Source organism: Mustela putorius, unplaced genomic scaffold, assembly GCF_011764305.1.
Source record: "Mustela putorius furo isolate JIRA1106 unplaced genomic scaffold, ASM1176430v1.1 tig00003863_pilon_pilon_pilon, whole genome shotgun sequence".
Lineage (NCBI taxonomy): Eukaryota > Metazoa > Chordata > Mammalia > Carnivora > Mustelidae > Mustela > Mustela putorius.
Window position 1 is genome coordinate 17,337,914 of NW_025422015.1, and position 22,017 is coordinate 17,359,930.

Sequence of the window (22,017 nt, forward strand, 5' to 3'; positions counted from 1 at the left end):
AAAGAAATGAAATCTTGCCATTTGCGATGATGTGGATGGAACTAGAGGGCATGATGCTGAATGAAATAAGTCAATCATATCATATGATCTCCCTGATATGAAGAATTTGAGAGGCAACGTGGGGGGTTTAAGGGGTAAGGAAAGGAAAAATTAAACAAGATGGGATCGGGAGGGAGACAAATCATAGGAGACTCTTAATTTCACAAAACAAACTGAGGGTTGCTGGGGGAAGGGGGTTAGAGAGAGGGTGGTTGGCTTATGGACATTGGTGAGGGTATGTGGTATGGTGAGTGCTGTGAAGCGTGTAAACCTAACAATTCATAGACCTGTACCCCTGGGTCTAATAATACATTATATGTTAATAAAAATAATTTAAAAAATTTTTAAAAGTCTCTTATTAAAGACACATAATTTCTTTATCTAGAATTCTGCATATTAAAAATTATTTTTCCTCTGTATCACACAAAAATACTTACACAGTTGTTGCCATGCAAATATAATTGTTCCTGTTTTATTTTCTAACCTGATTACTGGCATCTACATGATTCATTCTTGCACATTTATTTTTACTGATCTTATTGAACTCATTATTTTTAATAGGTTTAAAGTTGATTTTCTGGTTTATAACACTGATAATCATATTGAGTTGATATGAATATCTTTGTCAGTATTTCTACCTTTTAAAGATATTTATGTATCATTTTATTTTCTTCTATTACTAATTGGCTATACCTTTTAGAACATGTTGATTATCCTAGTAAAGATGGTAATTCTCATCTTGTTCCTACCTTAAATGAAGCTACTGATAGATTTCAGGTCAAGGACTAACAAAATTAGATTTGTATTGTGGAAAGCTCTCCCCAGAAGCAGCGCTGAGAATGAGTGGAATCATGAAGAGGGTTTAGAGACCAGTTAGGAGACTACTGCAGCAACCATGGCAGAGATGCTAATAAATGTTTATCTAAGGCAGAGGAACTAGAAGGCAATGGTCCAGACTTCAGAGATACTGGTGAGGAGACATTTATAAACTTGATGCCCATTTGAATTTAGGAGACAAGTAAACTAGGATGACTCCTCAGGTCTGGTCCATCATACAATCAATTGAGCAGTTAGGAATACAGGAGGAAAAATAAGACATCTACTGCAACCACACAGTAAATGCAACTGGATAAATGGGACAAGGATTACTAGCATATAATTAAATGAACTGGATATTAAAGGATGTCTACTTCTGTATGGATGGTAAGGAAGAAACTTGGAGATGAAGACATTGTTAAAGGGGTAAAGAAGATGAGGTTAGTATAGTTAACATTAAAGCAGTAAAATGAGAAGACTTTTCCAGAACAAATCTGAATTCTATAGTTAAAGAAGAAGGAAGTCTGGGAAAAGGTTAATTTGGTTTTCAGGAGTTTTCTGGTGACTTTCTGGTCTTCACTTCAACTGAATGATGAAAGGGAGACAGATACAAGGGTGTAAAAAGAGAATGTTGATTCTGAGAGAGTAAAAACAAGAGGTAAACCTACTAATTCTTAGTGTCTAATAGTGGAAGAAAAGCCAAGTTTGCTGGTAGGGAGATATGACAATGAGGTCAAGTGAGTTTTGAAAATAGAGAACAGAACTTGCTGAACATCTAAAGCACAGTGTACATATGAGGAAGCAAAGACCTAGATGAGGAAGCCAGTGAGAAAATCAGGAACCCACTGGAAAAGGGAGAAACACAGATAGAACATAAATATTGTAAGGTGACAGAGATGGAAGAAAATATTCATTTTTATCTATTTTCACAATGAAATAGCGAATGAGGTTACATGTCCAGAGTGTTAATGATATTGTGGGAGGATGAGAAAAGTTGGTATGAAGAATGGGCTAGAAAATCAAAATGAATTCAAACATAAGTTGAGTAGGACCAAGAGCCCAGATGAAATTTTTGTGAAAAATTAATTTGTAGTGTGCCAGCTCAGCACTTTTGCTTGGTTTCTAAGAAGTAATGACAATAAGAAAGTGGGTGATTCAGGATTGGTAGCTGAGGCAGCAAAGACTAAGAAGTCAGTAATTCTGGAAGCTCTCACTGCAAGAGTTATCCATGAAGCACAGCAGGCAATAGGTTAATACATCTGCCTTAGGGACGCACCAAGGTCCTACCAATCTGGGCGTAGCTGGGGAAAAACAGGCCCTTGTTATATAATTTTCAGCTAAAAATCACACAATTCTAAAAGCATTGACAAGGAAACAACAGAGACCAATGTCTGAGGACACTGGATGCTTCTGGCACATGTTCTTTTCAGCTCTAAAGCTAGTCCGTGACAGATGCAGAAAATACCACCTCATGTAAAAGGTGAAAAGGATTTAGTTATCTTAACTAATAATAATGCTGTCTTCTTTTAAAATTGAATTTTCCAATTTCATACTACAAAATATTTTTCTCCACTGTCAACCCATAAAGCTGGTATCTAAGACTGTGGGAACAGAGATTTGAATCAAAACATGAGCTGAATTTTTAAATGATGCTTAATTTTTAAAAATTTCCTTTTGGGGCACCTGGGTGGCTCAGTGGGTTAAGCCTCTGCCTTTGGCTCAGGTCATGATCCCAGGGTCCTGGGATGGAGTCCCGAACGAGGCTCCTTGCTCAGCAGGGAGCCTGCTTCTCCCCCCCACCCAACCTGCCTCTCTGCCTACTTGTGATCTCTCTCTCTGTCAAATAAATAAATAAAGTCTTTAAAAAAGAATTTTCTTTTTAAATTTATTTTTTTAATTGAGATTAACTAACATATAACATTACATTAGTTTTAGGTGTGTAGCATAATGTTTCAATCACATATATATTGTCAACATTTTTTTCTACTAAAATGTCAACAAAGTCAAAGATACTTTTAAAAACACATCTGTGGAACTGGTTTAAATCAAAGCCAAATCTAAGCATCTTCAATTGAAACAAAATGAAAATACACAAAATTTTTTTTGCCCTATTTAAAAAAAATTTTTATAGTGCATATGTGTTCCTATCATGGATAGTCTAGGATATTCACACATTAAAGATTATATTTACCAAGAATTTTAGGAGTCCCAGAAGATAGATTTACATATGTAATACAACCACAACTATGAAAAATATGCATATATATGGGAAACTACTGAAAGAATAGTTACTTTTAGGAAGGTTAGGGGGCAAGATGTGGAAAGATGCATGAGAGAGCTTTCTGGGATTTGGTAGGTAGGGTTCTATACCTTAACCTGAACGGTGGTTACTCAGGTGTGGTCATTTTTTGATAACTTATTTAGCTGCTCACTTTAAAAATGTGTATTTTCCAACAAGGATGTTACACTTCAAATAAAATTTTTTTTTAAAAAAAGGACTGAAAAGAAACATATTACTGTGGTATAACAGAGATTCTTTCTGAAGTGGCAGGACCATGGGTAATCTTTTCTCTTTCTTCTGAATGTAATTTCCCAATTTCATCATGAGAAAAAAGAGCAACTTTATTAAACACACAGAGATTCTATTTCAGAATGAACTACTAGACTACTTTAAAAGAGTTTAAAAGAGAAATAACTGTATCCCAAAAGACATGTGTAACAATATGTAAACCTATATCCAGATTATAAATACTAAATTAAATATCAGTGAGCATTCAAAGGAGTAGAGTAGAGTTGATACCGCAGAACACAAAGTCAGGAATTCTAAAAATATATTTTACAGAAAATCCCAATTATACAAATGCGTATATTACAGGTCCAGAATCATACGCCTAAAAACAGGAAAATGGTATCTGATTTAGAAATAATAAGAACAAGAGAGAAAAGAGAAAATGCCAGGGCTGTACAAATCATGATCAGAGGGAAGAAAAATCAAAGAAATATTTTCTGAACTGAAAGGTAACTTCAGCCTGGTTAACAAGAGAGGGGATAGAGCATTTCTCAGCAATTATCCTCAAAGAATAACCCTAGATACTTATTTGTCAAGTTTTAAACCTTTAAAGACAAGATCTTACATCTGTCAAGAAGAAAGGAGGCATAAGAATGCTTTTGGATCTAATTTTTCAGATCTCTAAGAAAGAAGAAGCTAAAAAGAAAAAAGGAATTATAAATATAAGAACTCAGATAAATCTCTTTTAAGATAGAGGATATATTAAGACACAAAGACCTAAAGTAACACCAGCAAAGTCCAACAGCTGTTAAGATCACAAGAGACAACAAGTTTTTGAAAACAGATGGAAAGGTACTTTCTCAAAGGTGAGAGGAAGATACTTTCTAAGAGAATAAAATATGGACAAAGGGTGAAATCAAAATGTAATCAGCAAACTTAACCTCATATTGTGAAACTAAAGGATAAATATGTCAAAAATAACTTAAACTACCGACTACACCAACAAAAGGTTAATGTGATAAATTTTAAATGGTTACAAATTCTTTGCAGCTACTCCCATCAAAAAGTGGAGTCTATTTTTCTTACTCTTTGAATCTGAGTTGGCCTCATGACTTACTTTGCAACAGATGGACTGCTGCGTGAATTTCTAAGTCTAGTACTGGAGATCCAGGGCAGCTTTTACTCTTGCCCTATTGGAAACCTATAGCCGCTAAGTAAAGGAGCCTGGGCCCACCTGGAGACACATGACTCAAGACGACAACCAGCAATGCACCCTGGACACGTGAGTGAGGCCTTCTTAGACCACTCAGCTCTAGTTAAGTCACTAGATGACTGGCGTCACATGAAAGACCCCAGGGGAGACCAACAGAACTGCTTGGCTGAGCCCAGCACAAATTGCTAACTCACAGAATGGAAGGCAAAGAAAACTGATGTTTAAGCCATTAAGTTGTAGAAGAGTTTGTTCAGAATAGATAACAGAGATTAAGTAAGTGAGAGAAAAATAGGGACATGCATCAAAAACTTGATCTCTTGTATCTCCCTTCAAAAGAGTTTAATGCTACTTGGCAAAAACATAAATACTACAAACAATACAAATGTTTGTGTTAAAATGTGTTCATCATTGTAGATATGCAAAGAGAGTGGTTGAAGTCATCATCCTTGTTTAATAAAAAAAGGGGGTGTCTGGGGGTTCAGTTGGTTAAGTGTCTGCCTTGAGCTCAGGTCATTATCATCCCAGGTTCCTGGGATCAAGCCCCACACTAGGGTCCCTGCTTAGTGGGGGGGTTCTGCTTCTCCCTTGCCGTCTGCCCCTCCTCCTTACTTGTGCTCTCTCACTCTCTCTTTCAAATAAATAAAAAACTTTAAAAAAAGGAAAAAAGAAGAAGAAATTTTTAAAGATAAATTTATAGGGAGAAGAACAGACAAAATTGCAACTGAAAATATTATGTGGAAAGTAACAAGAACCTAGATCTTAGGAGTTAGAAAAGCCTCTTCTTTGAGGGTGCCTGGGTGGCTCAGTTGGTTGAGTAGCTGCCTTCAGTTCAGGTCATAATCCCAGGGTCTTGTGACCAAGTCCTGCATCTGGCTCCTTATTCAGCAGGGAGCCTGCTTCTCCCACTGCCTGCTCTGCCTGCCACCCCCACAGCTTCTGATCACTTGCAGGCACACTCTTTCTCTCTGACAAATGAAATCTTTAAGAGAAAAAGAAAAAAAGAAAGAAAAGCCTTTTCTTTGAATCCCAAATCCAACAGGTTATAAAATCTGGATATTTTAGTCCAGATTTTTTAAAGTGAGTTTTTTTTTAAAGTCTTTCACATATCTACCACATTTACTCTGTCTTCTAATTTGGAGGTTCAGACCATTTACATTTTTCCTTTCTTTTCCCTTTCATTTCTTTTTTCTTTTCTTTCTCTTCTCTCTCCTTCATCAAGCTCTACACCCAACATGGGGCTTGAATTCACGACCCTAATACCCAGTCACATGCTCTACCGACTGAGCTATCCAGGCACTCCTAGACCATTTATATTTAATATAATTGTTGAAATAGTTTTATTTAAAGGCTTCCCACATATAAGATCATGTCCTGGCAAAGAGAGATTAACTTTACTTCTTCTTTTCCAATTTAGGTGCTTTTCATTTCTTTTGAATGACTGCTCTAAAACTTCCAATATTATGTTTAATAGAAATGGTGGAAGCAAGCACCATGTCTTATTCATGATCTTAGAGGAAAAGCTTTCAGTTTTTCACCACTGATGATGATGTTGGCTATAGGTTTTTCTAGATGGGTTTTATTATGTTGAGGTAGTTATTTTTTATAATTATCTTCATGATTGACTTAATAGTTATAGCTCTCTTTCTAAAACTTCTTAAATGTTAACATAGAGTTTACAAAAAACACCTTGAATTTATCACAAACTACCTTCAAATACTGTATTACTTCACATGTAGTAGTAACTTCATAATAGTGTACTTCCAATTTTCCCCTCATTTTATTATTGCTCTCAAAATGTATTGTCATAGATTTTGCTTTTGTATATACTATGATATACTATGTATATAGTTTTTGTATATATGCTTTTGTATATACTATGATATACATTTTATTATTGTCATACATTTTGCTTTTGTATATACTATGATATAACTCCACAATATACTGTAAGCAATAGTATACATTGCATACAATATACATACATACATGTATTAGTATTGTATGCAATAGTATTGAATGCATGTATGTATATTGTATATATGTATACACATATATGCATGCATACATACATACATGTATATGCATACAATATACATACATGTATTAGTATTGTATGCAATAGCGTTGTATGCATGTATGTACATTGTATGCATATACATGTCTACATACAATGTACATACATACATGCATACAATACTATTGCATACAATACTATTTTTGCTTTAGGCAAAAATTTTCAGAATGAAAAAATTAAGTTAAAAAGTGTCTTGTATATTTACTTCATTTTTGCTATTTCCAATTATTTTATTATTTTTTTCTTTCCTTCCTCCCTTCCCTTCCTTTTTCTTTCTTCTTTCCTTCCTTTCATCTTACCTTCTTCCCTTCCTCCCTCTGTCTGCCTCTTTCTTTTCATTTTGGTCTGCGTGTATTTCTTCTGACATTTCTTGTAGCACAGATATGCTCTCAGCTTTTACTTGTCTGAAGTTTACTTATTTCCTCTTTTTAAAATGATTTTATTTATGTATTTGTGAGAAAGAGAGCAAAGCATGTGAGAGAGAGCATAAGCAATGGGAAGTGCAGAGGAAGAGGGAGAAGCAGACTCCCCACTGAGCAGGGAGCCTGACAGGGGGCTGGATCCCAGGACCCTGGGATCATGACCTGAGCCAAGAGCAGACGCTTTAGCAACTGAGCCATGAAGAAGCCCCCTTTATTTCCTCTTTATATTCAAAAAGTTCCACTTTATATTCTTCATTTAGTACTTTAAAAAGACATTCCTCTGTTCTATGGCCTGCATAGTTTCTGATAAGAAATCTTCTATAATTTTTATCTAGATGCTTCTGGGTGGTGTTTCTTTTTTCTATCTGTCTTCAACATTTTCTTTTTAATCTTTGGTTTCCAGTCTGAATATGGGTCTTGATGTGTCAGTTTTTTGTTTAAATCCTGTTTATTAGGCTTCTCTAGGATTCTCAAACCTGTGATTTGACATTCATTATTTTTGGAAAATTCTCTTTTAAATATTTCATCTTCCCTATTTACACTCTCTTCTTCAGGACTCCAATTACATATATGTTAAGAACACCTGATACTATTCCACAGATGCTACATGCTCTGTTCTCCTGTATTTCCCTCATTCTTGTTTTCTCCTATTTGTTCAGCTTGAGTAGTTTCTAGTGACCTATCTCTAACTTCACTGATGAGTCCTCTGATGGGCATATTGAAGGACTGCATCTCTGACACTATACTTTTAAAAAATTACTATTTTCCTTTGACTCTTTCTTATATTTTTATCTCCCAGATGAAATCCCTCATGTATTCACACATGTCCACCTTTTCTACTTGATCCCATGTGTATGGCAGCTGTGTCTTCTGCCTGTGCTCTGCCAGACGCTGAAAAAAATTAAAAAAAAAAAAAACACGGAGCTGGCATCCCATCTCTCCTTGGAAAGGGGCCTCTGTCCCCCTTGGATCGGGGGCTCCATGTTTGCCCTACTATTTCAGCTTTCTAATGGGTTTGCAGAAAGTCTGATTTTGTAGTTTATCTGACTTTCTCTTATTTTTATAGTGGGAATAATGCTTTTTCACCTTCTTACATTTTAGGGAAATTAGAATGTCCATTCCTTTATGTAAAAAACATCTTCACTGAGATGTAATTTAAATACCATAAAATTCACCCATTTTAAGTGTAAAATTCAGTGATTTTTAAGAATCTTCACAGGGTTGTTCAGCTACCCCCATAATCCAGTTTTAGAACATTTCTATCACTCCCAAAAGATCAATCTGCAAATAATCCCCATCCTCATCCCCTACTCCAGATAACCACTAATCTCCTTTCTATCTCTATAAACTTGCCTTTTCCTGGATACTTTATATAAATGAAATTATACATTATACAGTCTTTGCATCTAGTGTCTTTCATAAGCATAATGCACTGGACATTCATCCATGTTGTAGCATGTATCAAACTGTTCCTTTTTATTCTGAACAGTATTCCATTGTATTGCTACACCACATTTTGTTATCTATTCAGCAGTTGATTGACATTTGGATTGCTTTCACTTTCTGGCAATGAACATTCATGTGCAAGTCTTTGTGTCAATCTGTATTTTCACTTCTTTTGGTTAGATATCTACAAGTGTAATTGCTCAGATGTAGGGTAAATTTACTTTAACTTTTTAAGAAACTGTCAAACTGTTCCAAAGTGATTGCAATATTTTACATTTCCATCAGCAATACATGGGAATGTCTCCTTTCTTGGACCACTTTCTTCTTTGAACTTCAAAGATACTATATATACTTCAGTAGTTCTTCTTTTACCTCCCTGACCATTCCTTCTCAACCCACTTTGCTGGATTCTCTTCTTTCAGACTTCTAGAGTTTCTTCTGTGCCTCTTCCTCACTAAAATCCTCTCTAGATAATTTTAATCTGCCCCCAAATTTTAAGATCTTTTTTTATGCCAAAACTCCCAAATTTGTATCTGTTACCCTAAACTCTTGCCTGAGGTGGATAGGTGTAAATATGTTTATCTAGCATCTCCACTTGAATGCTTAACAGGAGACCTCTCCAACATAACTCTTGATTGTTCCCTATCCCAAATTATCTCCTCTTCCCTATCTCAGTAAATTAAACCATTGCCCATCTGGTTTCCTAGGTCCAAATCTTAGGAGTACTCATTGATTTTTCTTTTTCTGTCATAGCCCATTTCTAACCCATCAGCAAATCCTACTCACTATCTCCAAAGCAAACCATGTGGAATTTCTAGTAATTTTATATGGTTCAATCTAATATATTATGAATCTTTCCATCTCAACATTTGTTAGATTTTAAGTCACCATTATCTTTTTAAAAAATATTTTATTTATTTATTTGAGAGAAAGAGAGCACAAGCAGAGGGACTGGCAGAGGGAGAGGGAGAAGCAGGCTCCTGGCTGAGCAGGGAGCCCAATGCGGAGCTCAAACCCAGGACCCTGAGATCATGATGTGAGCCATAGACAGATACTTAACCAACTGAGCCACCCAGGCATCCTTTAAGTCACCATTATCTTTTGCCTGGATTACTTCAAGAGACTCTAAGTTGCCCTCCCAGCTTTCAATCTTACCTGTCCTCTATTCTGCCTCAACAGACAGAATGATTTTTTTTTTTTTTTTTTTAAGTAGGCTCCATGTCCATCATGGAGCCCAATGCAGGGCTTCAACTTACAACACTGAGATCAAGACCTGTGCTGAGATCAAAAGTTGGATGCTTAAATGAGCCACCCAGGTGCCCCCAGAATGATCTTTTAAAAGCACAGATCACTGGGCAGCCACATATAAAAGAATGAAACTGGATCACTATCTTATCCCATAAATAAAAATTAACTCAGCATGGATTAAAGACCTGAATATAAGATTTGAAACAATAACACTCCAAGAAGAAAACACAGGTGGTAAGCTCCTTGACATGAATCTTGGCAGCAAGTTTTTGGATCTGACTCCAAAACCAAAGACAAGGGCAACTGCATCAAACTAAAAAGCTTCCATACAGTAAAGTAATAATCAACAAAATGAAAAGACTGAATGGGAGAAAATTTGTGCCAATCATATATGATAGGGGGCTAACATCCAAAATACATAATGAATTTATACAACTCATTAGCAAAAACACACACAATCCAATTAAAGAATAGGAAGAAGCTTTGAACAGACATTCTTCTGAAGAAGAAATACAGATGGCCAACATGAAAAATGCTCAACATTGCTAATCATCAGGGAAATGCAAATCAAAACCACAATTAGATATCACCCCACACCTGTTAGAATGGCAATCATCAAAAAGACAAGAAATAATAAGTGTTGGCAATTATATAGAGAAAGGGAACTCTTGTAAACTACTGGTGGGAATGTACATTGGTGTAGCTGCTATAGAAAACAGCATGGAGGCTCCTTAAAAAATTAAAAATAGGACTACCATATAATCCAGCAATTTTACTCCTTGATATGTATCCAAAGAAAATGAAAAAACTAATTTCAAAAGATATATCTACCCCTATGTTCACTGCACCATTATTTACAATAGCCACAACTAAGTGTCCATCAGTGAATGAATGGATAAAGAAAATATGGTAGGTGTATGTATATATACACATATAAATACATACATGAAATTAAGCTATAAAAAAGATGAAATCTTGCCATTTGTGATAATATGGATGGACCTTAGAGTCATTATGTTAAGAGAAATCAGAGAAAGAAATATCATATGATTTCACTCACATATGGAATCTTAAAAGATCCCAAAACCAAAAAACAAAGCAACCAAGCTCATATAGAGAACAGACTGGTGGTTATCCAGAGGCGAAGGGTAAGGAGTGGGAGAAACAGATGAAAGGGGTCAAAGGCACTAACTTCCAGTTATAAAATAAATAAGTCCTAGGAATTAAGATGGTACAGCATGGTGACTATAGTTAATAATGCTGTATTATATATTTGAAAGTTTCTATGAGAGATCTTAAAAGTCCTCATCACAAGAAAAACATTTTTTTTATAATTTTCTGTGATGAGAGATGTTAACTAGGTTTATTGTGGTGATTATTTTACAATATATTACAATATTTTACAATATTTTACAATATACAAATGTCAAATCATTATGTAATATACCTGAAATGTCAACTATACCTCAATAAAGAAAATCCACAAATCAATGTCAATCATTCTTCTGCTTTTCAATCTCCACTGACAATTACAAAGAAAATCAAACACAGTATGGTCTACATGTCCCTCCACAATTTGGCCCCTGTCTAGTTCCTATCACTTTCCCACTCATTCAGTAGACTCCAGCCACACTGACCTTCTTTCTATCCCTTAATCATAACAAACCCTTTACCATCTCAAGGACATGACTGTTGTTTTCTCTGTGAAAAACACTCTTTCCTTAGATTTTTGGATAACTGGCTTCATTATTCAACTATCAGCTCCCATTTCCCTTTTCTTAGAGTCTTCCCCAGACCATTTAAGCAAAAGTACCCCATCATTCTCAATCAAATTGCCCCAATTCTGAATAGCATTTATTACTATATGAAATCAAATTTTCATTTATTATTTGATTTCTCCCATATATGTAAGCTCCATGACAGCAGGAACCAAGTCAGCTTTGCTCACCGGTTTATTCTTAATGCCTAGAACAATGCCTAGCCTTCAGCAGGCAGCTGACAAATATGAATGAACACATATTTCCTACAGCATCCTTTGCTCCCTTCTGTTCTAGCATTAATCACACTACACTAGAATTACCCATCCTATACAGCTGTGGTAGATACTCAATAAATGTGACCAAATAAAAGAGAGAACAATGAATGTCAAAGAGCATTAAGAGAAATAGGAAAATAGATAATTCCATAATAATACTCTCCAAGGATTAAAAATACAGTAATAAAAAGAGATGCATTAACTAAAAAAACTCTTTAATATTTCATTTGTATGACCTATAATACATAGCAAAAGTTACATAAAGCAAAGTGGACTAACTCTGAAGAATGGGGAGAAACATAAAATTTAGTTGATAATCTCAATGCTCAATTTTTAAAAATATGACAGGTACATATATTTTCTTAAATTCTAATGTTGAATAATAAACCATAAATAAAGAAGAAACCATTTCTTTCATTCTCAAGTATTAGCCATGCTCCCTCCCATCCCAGGGTCTGTGATATACTATTCCTTTTGCCTGTTTATGATATTCTTCTGTCTGTTCGTGACACTTACTAGTCAGGTCTCAAATAAGCCTCACTGCCTTACGGATGTTGTATATAGGTCAAATATCTATCCTCATTATGAACCTTTGAGGAGCAACGTACTTCTCCTTCGTAGGCTTGTCTATTCGCATTATTTGTGAGATTAGTTGATAACAATGGTGGAGTAAATGTTTTATGAAGACAGGGCCCACATTTACTTTCACTCCTCACTGAATCCCCAGTACCTAATATAAGCCCAACATATGAAAACATCTGTGAAAAGAGTAAATGAATGAGAGGGAGTGGTCTTATTTTTACGGTGTTTCCTAATCCCAAGACTCTGTCCCACTATGAGTTAACTCGGTGGTGATTACTAATACAGTTGAACTGTATATTACGTCACTGAATCTGATGCTTCTCTAGAGCTCAAAGACCCCTGCTTCTCCATCCCTAATTGCTCTCAGTAGCAACTGTTTCCTTAGCACAAATGTAATTTGGTTATTAAACTGGAAGAGATGGGTGGCAGTCACCACGTTATAAATATATGACCAATACAAAATGATTAATAAATATGATTAATAAATCCTCTGAAAACAAAGTTCCTTTTAATAAGGTGGTCTATGCGTAGATGATTTAGAAAACACTTGACACTCTGGACGAAGAACAGCTATGACCATGTACATTGAGAAGGCCACAGTCTGGGATGCATAAAGTACAAGTTAATAGAACTATATGAGAAGGAAAATATTTACTCAGGGTTCTTTGTTTGGTAGTGCCACATTTCAGTAGGTACACTGCAACATTTTTTTAACTAGGACAGCAAACAAGTACAATCATTTTATTAAAAATCATCTACAATAAATGTATTTCTCAGAAAAGGAACTAGTTCATTGAAGCACATTGTACTTACATTAAAAATAATGCTATTTCACCCATCACTATTTCAGTTTCTTCTCGGATGCCATCAAATCATTTAAAAACACTTATTCTAATGTTAATGAAAATATTCTAATGTCTAAGAAGATTATTTTATGTATTTATTTTTTGAGAATATTTTATAATGAGAATTGTCTTAAGTTCCTAAAATGAAAAAAAAAGAGAACTATCCATTTAGATTTAAGATTATAGACAGTAATGAGAAATGGGATTTGCTTTTGGTCCAAGTTCTAAAATTCATCATAAAAACACAATTTCTCAGTCATACTCTAGAATTTCTACACATTACTTTGTTTCATGATTATGTTGGTATTTTCACATAGTCTGTGTTATAAAGTGTCTAATCACTCAACATACTGTGGTGTTTCTGACCTGAGTTTATAATTTCCAAAACTGAAACAGCATTAAAAAAAAAACCCTGAAGAATATTTAAAGTCCAAAATACTGACTGTCAAATCCTCAAGAGAACAAAAAGGAGAAAATATGAAGTTTATTAATTTTTTTAAGATTTATTTATTTTTAGAGAAAGAACAATTACGAGCATGAATGGGGAGAGGAGCAGAGGTAGAAATGCAGATTCCCAAAGAGTGCAGAACCTCACACTTGGGCTTGATCCAATGACCCTGAGATCATGACCTGAGGCAAAATCAAGTCCATGCTTAACTGACTGAGCCACCCAGGTGCCCCTTAAATGTAATTAAAACAGTAGCCATTCTACTCTACCTAATTCCCCACTGGAAGCCCCCCTCTCTCTTTTTCTTTTTCTTTTTTTAAGAATTTTAAAGATTTTTAAGATTTTTAAGATTGTACAAGGACATTTATTTGACAGGCAGAGATCACAAGTAGGCAGAGAGGCAGGCAGAGAAAGAGGAGGAGGCAGGCTCCCTGCTGAGCAGAGAGCCCAATGTGGGGCTCCATCCCAGGACCCTGGGATCATGACTTGAGCCAAAGGCAGAGGCTTTAACCCACTGAGCCAGCCACCCAGGTGCCCCTGGAAGCCTCTCTATTGATATGGGGTGTGGAGAGGATGGTATAGTCCTGAGAGGAAAATGACCTACCCATCATCTCAACAGCTCAGTGAGACAGCTGTATCTAGAACCACACTCCTGACTCTCACCAACCTCTGAGGACAAGCCATCCCCATTCCATTCTTCTCCTGTTACCCTTTCCACCGGGAGAGGTCTGCTCAAATGCCCAAGTTTATGTAACAAAAGAGATCAAGTTAATTAAGTAAATGTACTTTGTTCTGCCCTAAAGGCAAAAGTGTGCTACTGACTGCAGCACACTCCAGACACAGAGCTAGTTGCAAAACTATGTGGTAAGAAAAACATCAGCATCCATTACCTGAGTAGGACTCTGAAGACTTAAATCTAAACCACAAGTAAACTCTGTATGATGTTCCACTGTTTCAAGAAGAGGGTCAGGCTTTGAAAAGTTCCAGAATCTGTAAATATAAACAGAAAGAAATCATTTAAGTGCTAAACTACCCAAAAACATATCTAAGAAAAAACAGTTATTTACCATAGCAGGGTCTTTATCAAGGCAGCTTCAACCAATTCATAAATACAGAACCCCACTATTGATCTACAGAAAAATATCTAATGAAGAAAAAAATGTACTTCATTCTATCATATATAAAAAAAGAAATTATTACTCAATTAAAAGATTATTCCCATTAGGATACCTTGTAGGATAGAAGCTTAACAAGTTTTAGTTAAAAAAATTTTTTTATATTGTACAAGGACATTTAAGATGAGAGATACTATGCTTTTGTAGCAATTTCTTAAAGTATTCATGACTGTAAAATAAGGATATTGGATTACAAGAACTCTAACATTTTGTGATTTTTAAATACTTCATTTCTCAAGAACTGATATGAAAAGATCTTAGGTCTAATTTACATTTCAACAGGAATTCAGATCCTTAAAAAAGAATCTGTCCTCTTAAGAAAATCTTGGTAATTCTGAAAAATCTTTTCTTTCTTTCTTTCTTTTTTTTTTTTTTTTTTTTTTTTTTTGAGGCACAGCCTTTCTTACAGATTCCACATCAATGTAATTTCTGGAGTCAAGAAACTGAAATGTGTTTTCCTGGGCCAATATTAAGTATTCTATTTATCCTCTATAGACTGGGAGTGGTACTATTTACCATAATATGTCTCTGATTTCTATACAGATAGGAACTTGGCCCTATTTTCAATATACAAAATAGTACTTTATTTATAAAGCTTTATTTGCTCATCATCTTTCTTATTTGATTCTAAACGCTCCATAAAAATAGCACATTCAGGATCATAGTGTCATACTCCAACTCAGCCTCCCTAATGATCTGCAACATGGAACACACTGAAGGTTTAGCAGATCTCTTTGAAAGAAAGTAAATACACAGAACCAACAGTCACAGTTTGTTTAACCTGGTAGTATTATTTCCCTAATAAATACAGGGTTGGTCTTATTAAGTTTGAAAAGGATTGTTGCTATGGATAAACCACTGTGTGGGTACCAGAGAAACAATGAATAAATAGCTCATTTATCGGAAACTGAAATCTACAAAATATTTAAGGAGAGTGATTTTACTTTTGAAAATTTACTGTTCAAACAAATGAGGGAACAGGCTACAGTCCTCAGAAATCATAATAGTGGCCTCCACTGTCTTTGCATATTTGTTCCTTTGGTTCTAGAGACAAATATTGTACTCAAATCTAATTTTTGAGATTTTGATAATGTTTATATAAGCAAAAGTAAGTAAGTCATCATATAATTTCATTTCTAGAACATGGCTACCCACTGATTTGCATTATTCGAAACAGTAATCAAATTATTTTGTACATACCCACTATGTTCCAAAAAATATTCAAAATGGTTTTTTTTTTTAACAATGAGTATTTAATATGGTCAAAAGATGAATAAAGGAAAAGGATAGAAAAGTACATTTGAACCTGCAATGAGATTGATAAACAAAAATAAAGAACATCCTCAACATCTCTGAAGGAAACACAGAAATGTTACTCATGAGTCAATGGTATCACCCAAAGGACAGGGTACTAGAAGCATTCTACAGGAAGGTCAATTTAATCAAGGTATTCAACTTTCTGACTGCATTTGGGATTTAGATTTTTGTTTCAATAGAATGGATGAGCATTAGTCTTCAGACCAACCATAAAAATTGGCTGGTGAATTTCAGCAGAACTTTTTAAGGATAATAAAAGTAAAAGAATTTATTTGTATCCTCCTGACAAGTTCCTGGAATGCAGTGTTTATTATTATTTTGTTGTTTTGAGCTAATTAAGGAAAAGGTGGCACTGAGGACAAAACAGGTGGGCCTTATGAAAATGAGGATGCCCAATAAGAAAGCATGTGTGAAGACATCAAACTTTAGCTTTAAAATATGGTAAGGGAAGTCACATAAGCACGAGGGCTGAAATTCTACTCAAGAAGTCAAGCTGGGGGCACCTGGTTGGCTCAATCCGGACAGCAAGTGACTCTTGATCTCTGGGTCATGAGTTTGGAGCCCCGTGCTGGGTATAGAGATTACACCAATAAATAAAACTTAAAAAAAAAAAAAAAGTAAAGCTGAATTTGCTCTAATACATAGCTTAACAGGCAGTCAAAGTGCCATACCACTTCACACCAGAGTCACACCCATTCTAACTTTAACCTGGGAAAAACCATCAGGTATTTACCTGCAATCTGCAAAACAGTCACCAAATAAGATGCACGCTTACAACTCTAAGGATGCTATTTGGTGAAGGGAGGGTTAGTCTAGAGAATATCATAAAAGTGCTACTGGTCTATTACATCAGTTCACAGCTCTGATGGAAATTATGTAATATACAAATTATGCCTATTATGCATATGATAGTACAAAAATTATGAGAGGTTCACTTCCAGCAGAATGGCTGATTAGGTGTCTAGAACAACATTCTTACTGAAAAAAAAAAAAATCCTAGAACATAATATAAAAAGAATCACCACCACCAAAACTTCGTAAGAGCATCAGTGAGGTGCACTCAGGTCAAAAGTAAGACCAAAGCTCAGAGCAGGACATCGACCATGAGCCGGCTTTTGCCTTGAAAGGGTGTACTGAACAGGGAGAACTGGAACTTCAATTTTCTAAATCTCGGGGAGATCAGGAGCCAGAAAAATCAGCAAGATTAATGTTAATATTTAGAACTTAAAAATAATTTTCAATAGGCTAAAATATCTTAACAAAAATATTGAGTTAAAGACAGGAAAGGGCACAGGCTACATAAGTTAACAAAACCAAAAGCTAAGCAACGCATCTATACACTATAATTCATTTTTTCATCGCTAATATCTTTTTTAATAACTAAAGAAATGTATGTATTTTTTAATTCATTCCCATTCCCCAATGGCAACCACTGCTAACAGTTTTATGTGGATACTTCCAGAACTGTTCCATGTTTCTCCATCCCAGTTCCACCAGGAAGGATTGAGCAGTAAAGAGGAGGTGGGCATTTCTCCACATTTCCTCACATTTGCCAAGTAAGGGGATATGCAAGGTCTCTCCTTGCCATCTTCTGCAATCAAAGATCCCATAAATTCTATATATCTAAGGGCCCTCATGCGCTTATCACATAAGTAAAATAGGCTCCTTTCATTGGGAGAAGTCAGGCTCCATATATCATTAAGTGGTCAAATAAGGCATATTATTGTTAAGTGCAATGTTTGTTTTGGTCCAGCACATATACGACTTGGTGCCTTTTTGTCTCTTTGCTGATGAAATCACTGACTATTTAAGCTCTCTCATGGGAAATAAATATACTGGACAGGCTTCCACTGACTAAAAATATTACAAAACTGTAGGAACATTTTTCATTTAAATTGGAGATGGAGAGAGCAAAATTCATGACAGTACAAGGTCTTGTTTGAGTTCCTTTTTGTCTTCTGATTCCATACTTCTTTAACAAAGCAACTAAGTAGCACTATGTTAAATAAAACATCCAAACAATTTTGAAAATTAAGCTGAAATTATTTTTTACTTTACTAAAATGTAATTTGAAATCCCTAAACACTCTTGAAATTTAGCCAACATATAAGTTCAGTAGAAGATTTATGATATTTTTCAAAATTTTTCATTTTCCTTTCCTTTTCTCAAATTACAACTTGGTCCATAATTCTCTGTGAGTTTTTCCTAACTGCAATAAAAAAAGATGCGGAAAAAATGTTGGCTCCTTTTCCATGCCTTACATGTACGTTAATTTTAGTCAAGCTGAATTTTAATTAATTTTAGTCACACTAATTTTAGTTGTGTTTTTAAAATTCTTAGCAAATCGCCCAATTATAATTCCATTTGTACTGCTTTTGTCTAGTGTTCTCTAGAGTGATAAGCAAAAAAAAATTACAACAACTTGTTTCCTCATCGCTTAATTACTTGTTCATTCAACGATCTGTGAGTCCTTGGATGTGCCAGGTGTGGTGCTGGGATCCAGAAGCAAAAGAGATGTGGTCTCAGCATCCTTGTGGATCTGAGTTGGGGTGGATAGACTGACATTCTTTAAAAGACCACAGAAACCAAAACGTTACTACAACTGGACAAGTACCCCCAAAGATAATGTGGCATGCTATATATAATGACATGCTGGGGCACTTAGGTGGCTCAGTCGGTTGAAAAACTGACTCTTGCTTTTGGCTCAGAGTCATGTACTCATAACTCAGGTTCATGACTCATGAACTCATGAACTCAGGGTCCTTATATCAAGCCCTGTGCTGGGCTATACACTCAACATACAGTCTTCTTGAGATTCTCTCTATCTCCTGCTCAGGTGCACACATGCTCCCTCTCTTTTCAATAAATAAAAAAATAAATCTTAAAAAAAAAAAGAAAGGAATTATTGACACTGAACTGAAATCTGAAGGTTGAGGAGTTAGTCAGGTAGAGAGTAGCTGGCCTCTTGTCAGCGGGGAGCAGAAAGGGTCATTCACACAGATCTTTTTGCCCATGTGAGGAATTTGGGATTTTCTTTTAAGTATAAAGAACAAAACAAAATGAAACAAATAAAAAAAAAAAAAAACTGAAGGAGAGAGGTGCCTGGGTGGCTCAGTCAGTTAAGCCTCTGCCTTTGGCTCAGGTCATGATCCCAGGGTCATAGGATCAAGCCCGGCATCAGGCTCTCCACTCAGTGGGCAGCCTGCTGCTCTCCTTGCTTGTGCTCTCTCTCTCTCTTTGTTAAATAAATAAATAAAATCCTCTTAGAAAACAAAACTGAAGAGGTTTATATACTTGGCTTCACTTTCTTTAAAAAATTTTTCTTAGTAAACTTTTAAATGTTTTAATAGTTTTAAATCTGTAGAGAACTTGTGAACAAAGTAGAGTTAGATAGTTATCAAACCATTCTGAACACCTACAAACCCAACAGGAGATCGAAAGAAGAAGAGCAGCAATTCTAGAAACAGAAAATTGACCACTTTCTGAAAGATAGCATGAATGGAGAAGAGAATATGAAACGAGGGGAAGATAGACCACGGGGAAAGGGGCTGGCTCCTGGCAAGAGGTAGAGCAACAGAGCACAAAATTCTAACTTTTAAAAGTCTGCTCCACTGAGGGACATCGCTCCAGAGGCTAAGTGCGGGTGGAGCCCTTGTAGGAAAATATGGTCTCAGGTCCCACGGAGTCACAGAAGGATTGGGGTATCTGAGTGTCGCAGAGCTCGCCGGTATCAGAGGAGTGAGCTCTCAGCTCAGGATCACCTTAAACTGTGATCTGTGGCACAATCAGACCACTACTCTTTGAGCAGGAACCCCACAAGTAGCAGATCTGGGAACAGTCACCAGAAGAGCAGAGTGACAGGATTCTGCTGGGTTTGGAGACTCCAAACGGGGCTGTGTGCCAGAGACACAGACCTGGTGAGCTCAGAGCCCGGCCAAAGACCAGGGAGACAGATGGGAGTGATTGAGTGCTTTTCTCCGAGGGCGCACTGAGGAGTGGGGCCCCGAGCTCTTGGCTCCTCTGGGCTGGAGATTGGGAAGCTGCCATTTTCATTCCCATCCTCCAGAGCTCTACGGAAAGCATTCAGGGAACAAAAGCTCCCCGGAGTGAACTCAAGCAGATTACTGAGCCTAGCCCCTGGCAAGGGCAGTGCAATTCCAACTCAGCAAAGACATTTGAGAATCACTACAACAGCTCCTCCCCCAGAAGATCAGCAAGAACATCCAGCCAAGACAAAGCTCACTGATCAAGAACAGAGGAATTCCATAGGTGGGGAAAGCAAAGCATGGAATTCATGGCTTTCTCCACATGATTCTTTAATCTCACAAAGTTAATTTTAAAAATTTTTTTCTTATTCTAATTTTTTTAACTTTTCCTCTTTCCTCTTTTAACATTTTTTAACTAGTTTATCTTAACAATACCATTCATTAAAAAAAAAGATCTTTTTAAACCTTCATTATAATAGTCATATTTTACCCTTCATTGTATCTAACTTTATTTTTTGTATACATATATGGTTTTTTCTTCTAAAAAATTTTGGAACACAACTTCTTCTAAGAGATCAAAATATACCCTAATCTAGCACAGGGCTTTGTTCTAGTCTCCAGCCTGAACAATTCTCTCACTTTCTTTTTTTTTCTTTTCCCAACTTATCAATTTCTTTTTTAGAATTTTTAAAAAATTTTCATCTTTACAGTCATATTCCATCCCTTCATTGTGTTTACTCTTATTTTTGTATATATATAAGTTTTTCTTTCTTTAAAATTTTGGGACATAGTTTCTTCTAAGAGACCAAAATACACCCAAAATCAAGTGGGTGGCTCTGTTCTATTCATCAGTCTAATTATATATGAATATATATATATTTTTTTTAATTTTTTTAAGCTCTTTTTAAAAACTTCTTTTTACTCCCTTTCTTCTCCCCCCAATTTGGGGTCTCTTCTGATTTGGTTAGCATACATTTTTCTGGGCTCTTTGCCACCTTTTTAGTATTTTATTCTCTCATTCATATATTCTTACTAGGATAAAATGACAGGGTAGAAAAACTCACCACAAAAAAATGAACAAGAGGCTGTACCAAAGGCTAGGGATCTAATCAATACAGACATTGGTAATATGTCATATATAGAGTTCAGAATGACGATTCTCAAGGTGATAGCTAGGCTCAGAAAGGCATGGAAGATATTAGAGAAGCCCTGTCTGGAGAAATAAAAGCCCTTTCTGGAGAAATAAAAGAACTAAAATCTAACCAAGCTGAAACCAAAAAAGCTATTAATGAGTTGCAATAAAAAATGGGGGCTATTACTGCTAGGATAAATGAGGCAGAAGAAAGAATTAGTGATATAGAAGACCAAATGATGGAGATTAAAGAAGCTGAGCAAAAGAGAAACAAACAAGTACTGGGCTATGAGGGGAGAATTCGAGAGATAAGTGATACCATAAGACGAAACAGTATTAGAATTGGGATTCCAGAAGAAGAAGAAAGAGAGAGGGGAGCAAAAGGTACATTGGAGCAAATTATTGTAAAGAATTTCCCTAATATGGCAAAAGTAACAAGCATCAAAATCCAGAATGCACAGAGAACCCCCCTCAAAATCAGTAATAACATGTCAACACCCTGTCATCTAATAGTAAAATTTACAAGTCTTAGTGACAAAGAGAAAACCCTGAAAGCAGCCTGGGACAAGAAGTCTGCAACATACAATGGTAAAAATATTAGATTGGCAGCAGACTTATTCACAGAGACCTGGCAGGCCAGAAAGAACTGATATTATATATTCAGAGGACTAAACAAGAAAAACAGGGAGCCAAAACTTTATCCAGCTAGGCTATCACTGAGAATAAAAAG

General features: G+C 35.8%; 1 protein-coding gene across 1 annotated transcript in view; it reads right to left on the bottom strand.

The window, feature by feature from the left end:
* PEX7 (peroxisomal biogenesis factor 7) overlaps nt 1-22,017 on the bottom strand; it is an 88,806-nt gene that overhangs the window by 9,421 nt on the left and 57,368 nt on the right. Inside the window, exon 9 of the mRNA XM_004740285.3 lies at nt 14,568-14,667. Within this exon, the coding sequence (XP_004740342.1) occupies nt 14,568-14,667 (100 nt within the window). The remainder of the gene's footprint in view (nt 1-14,567; nt 14,668-22,017) is intronic.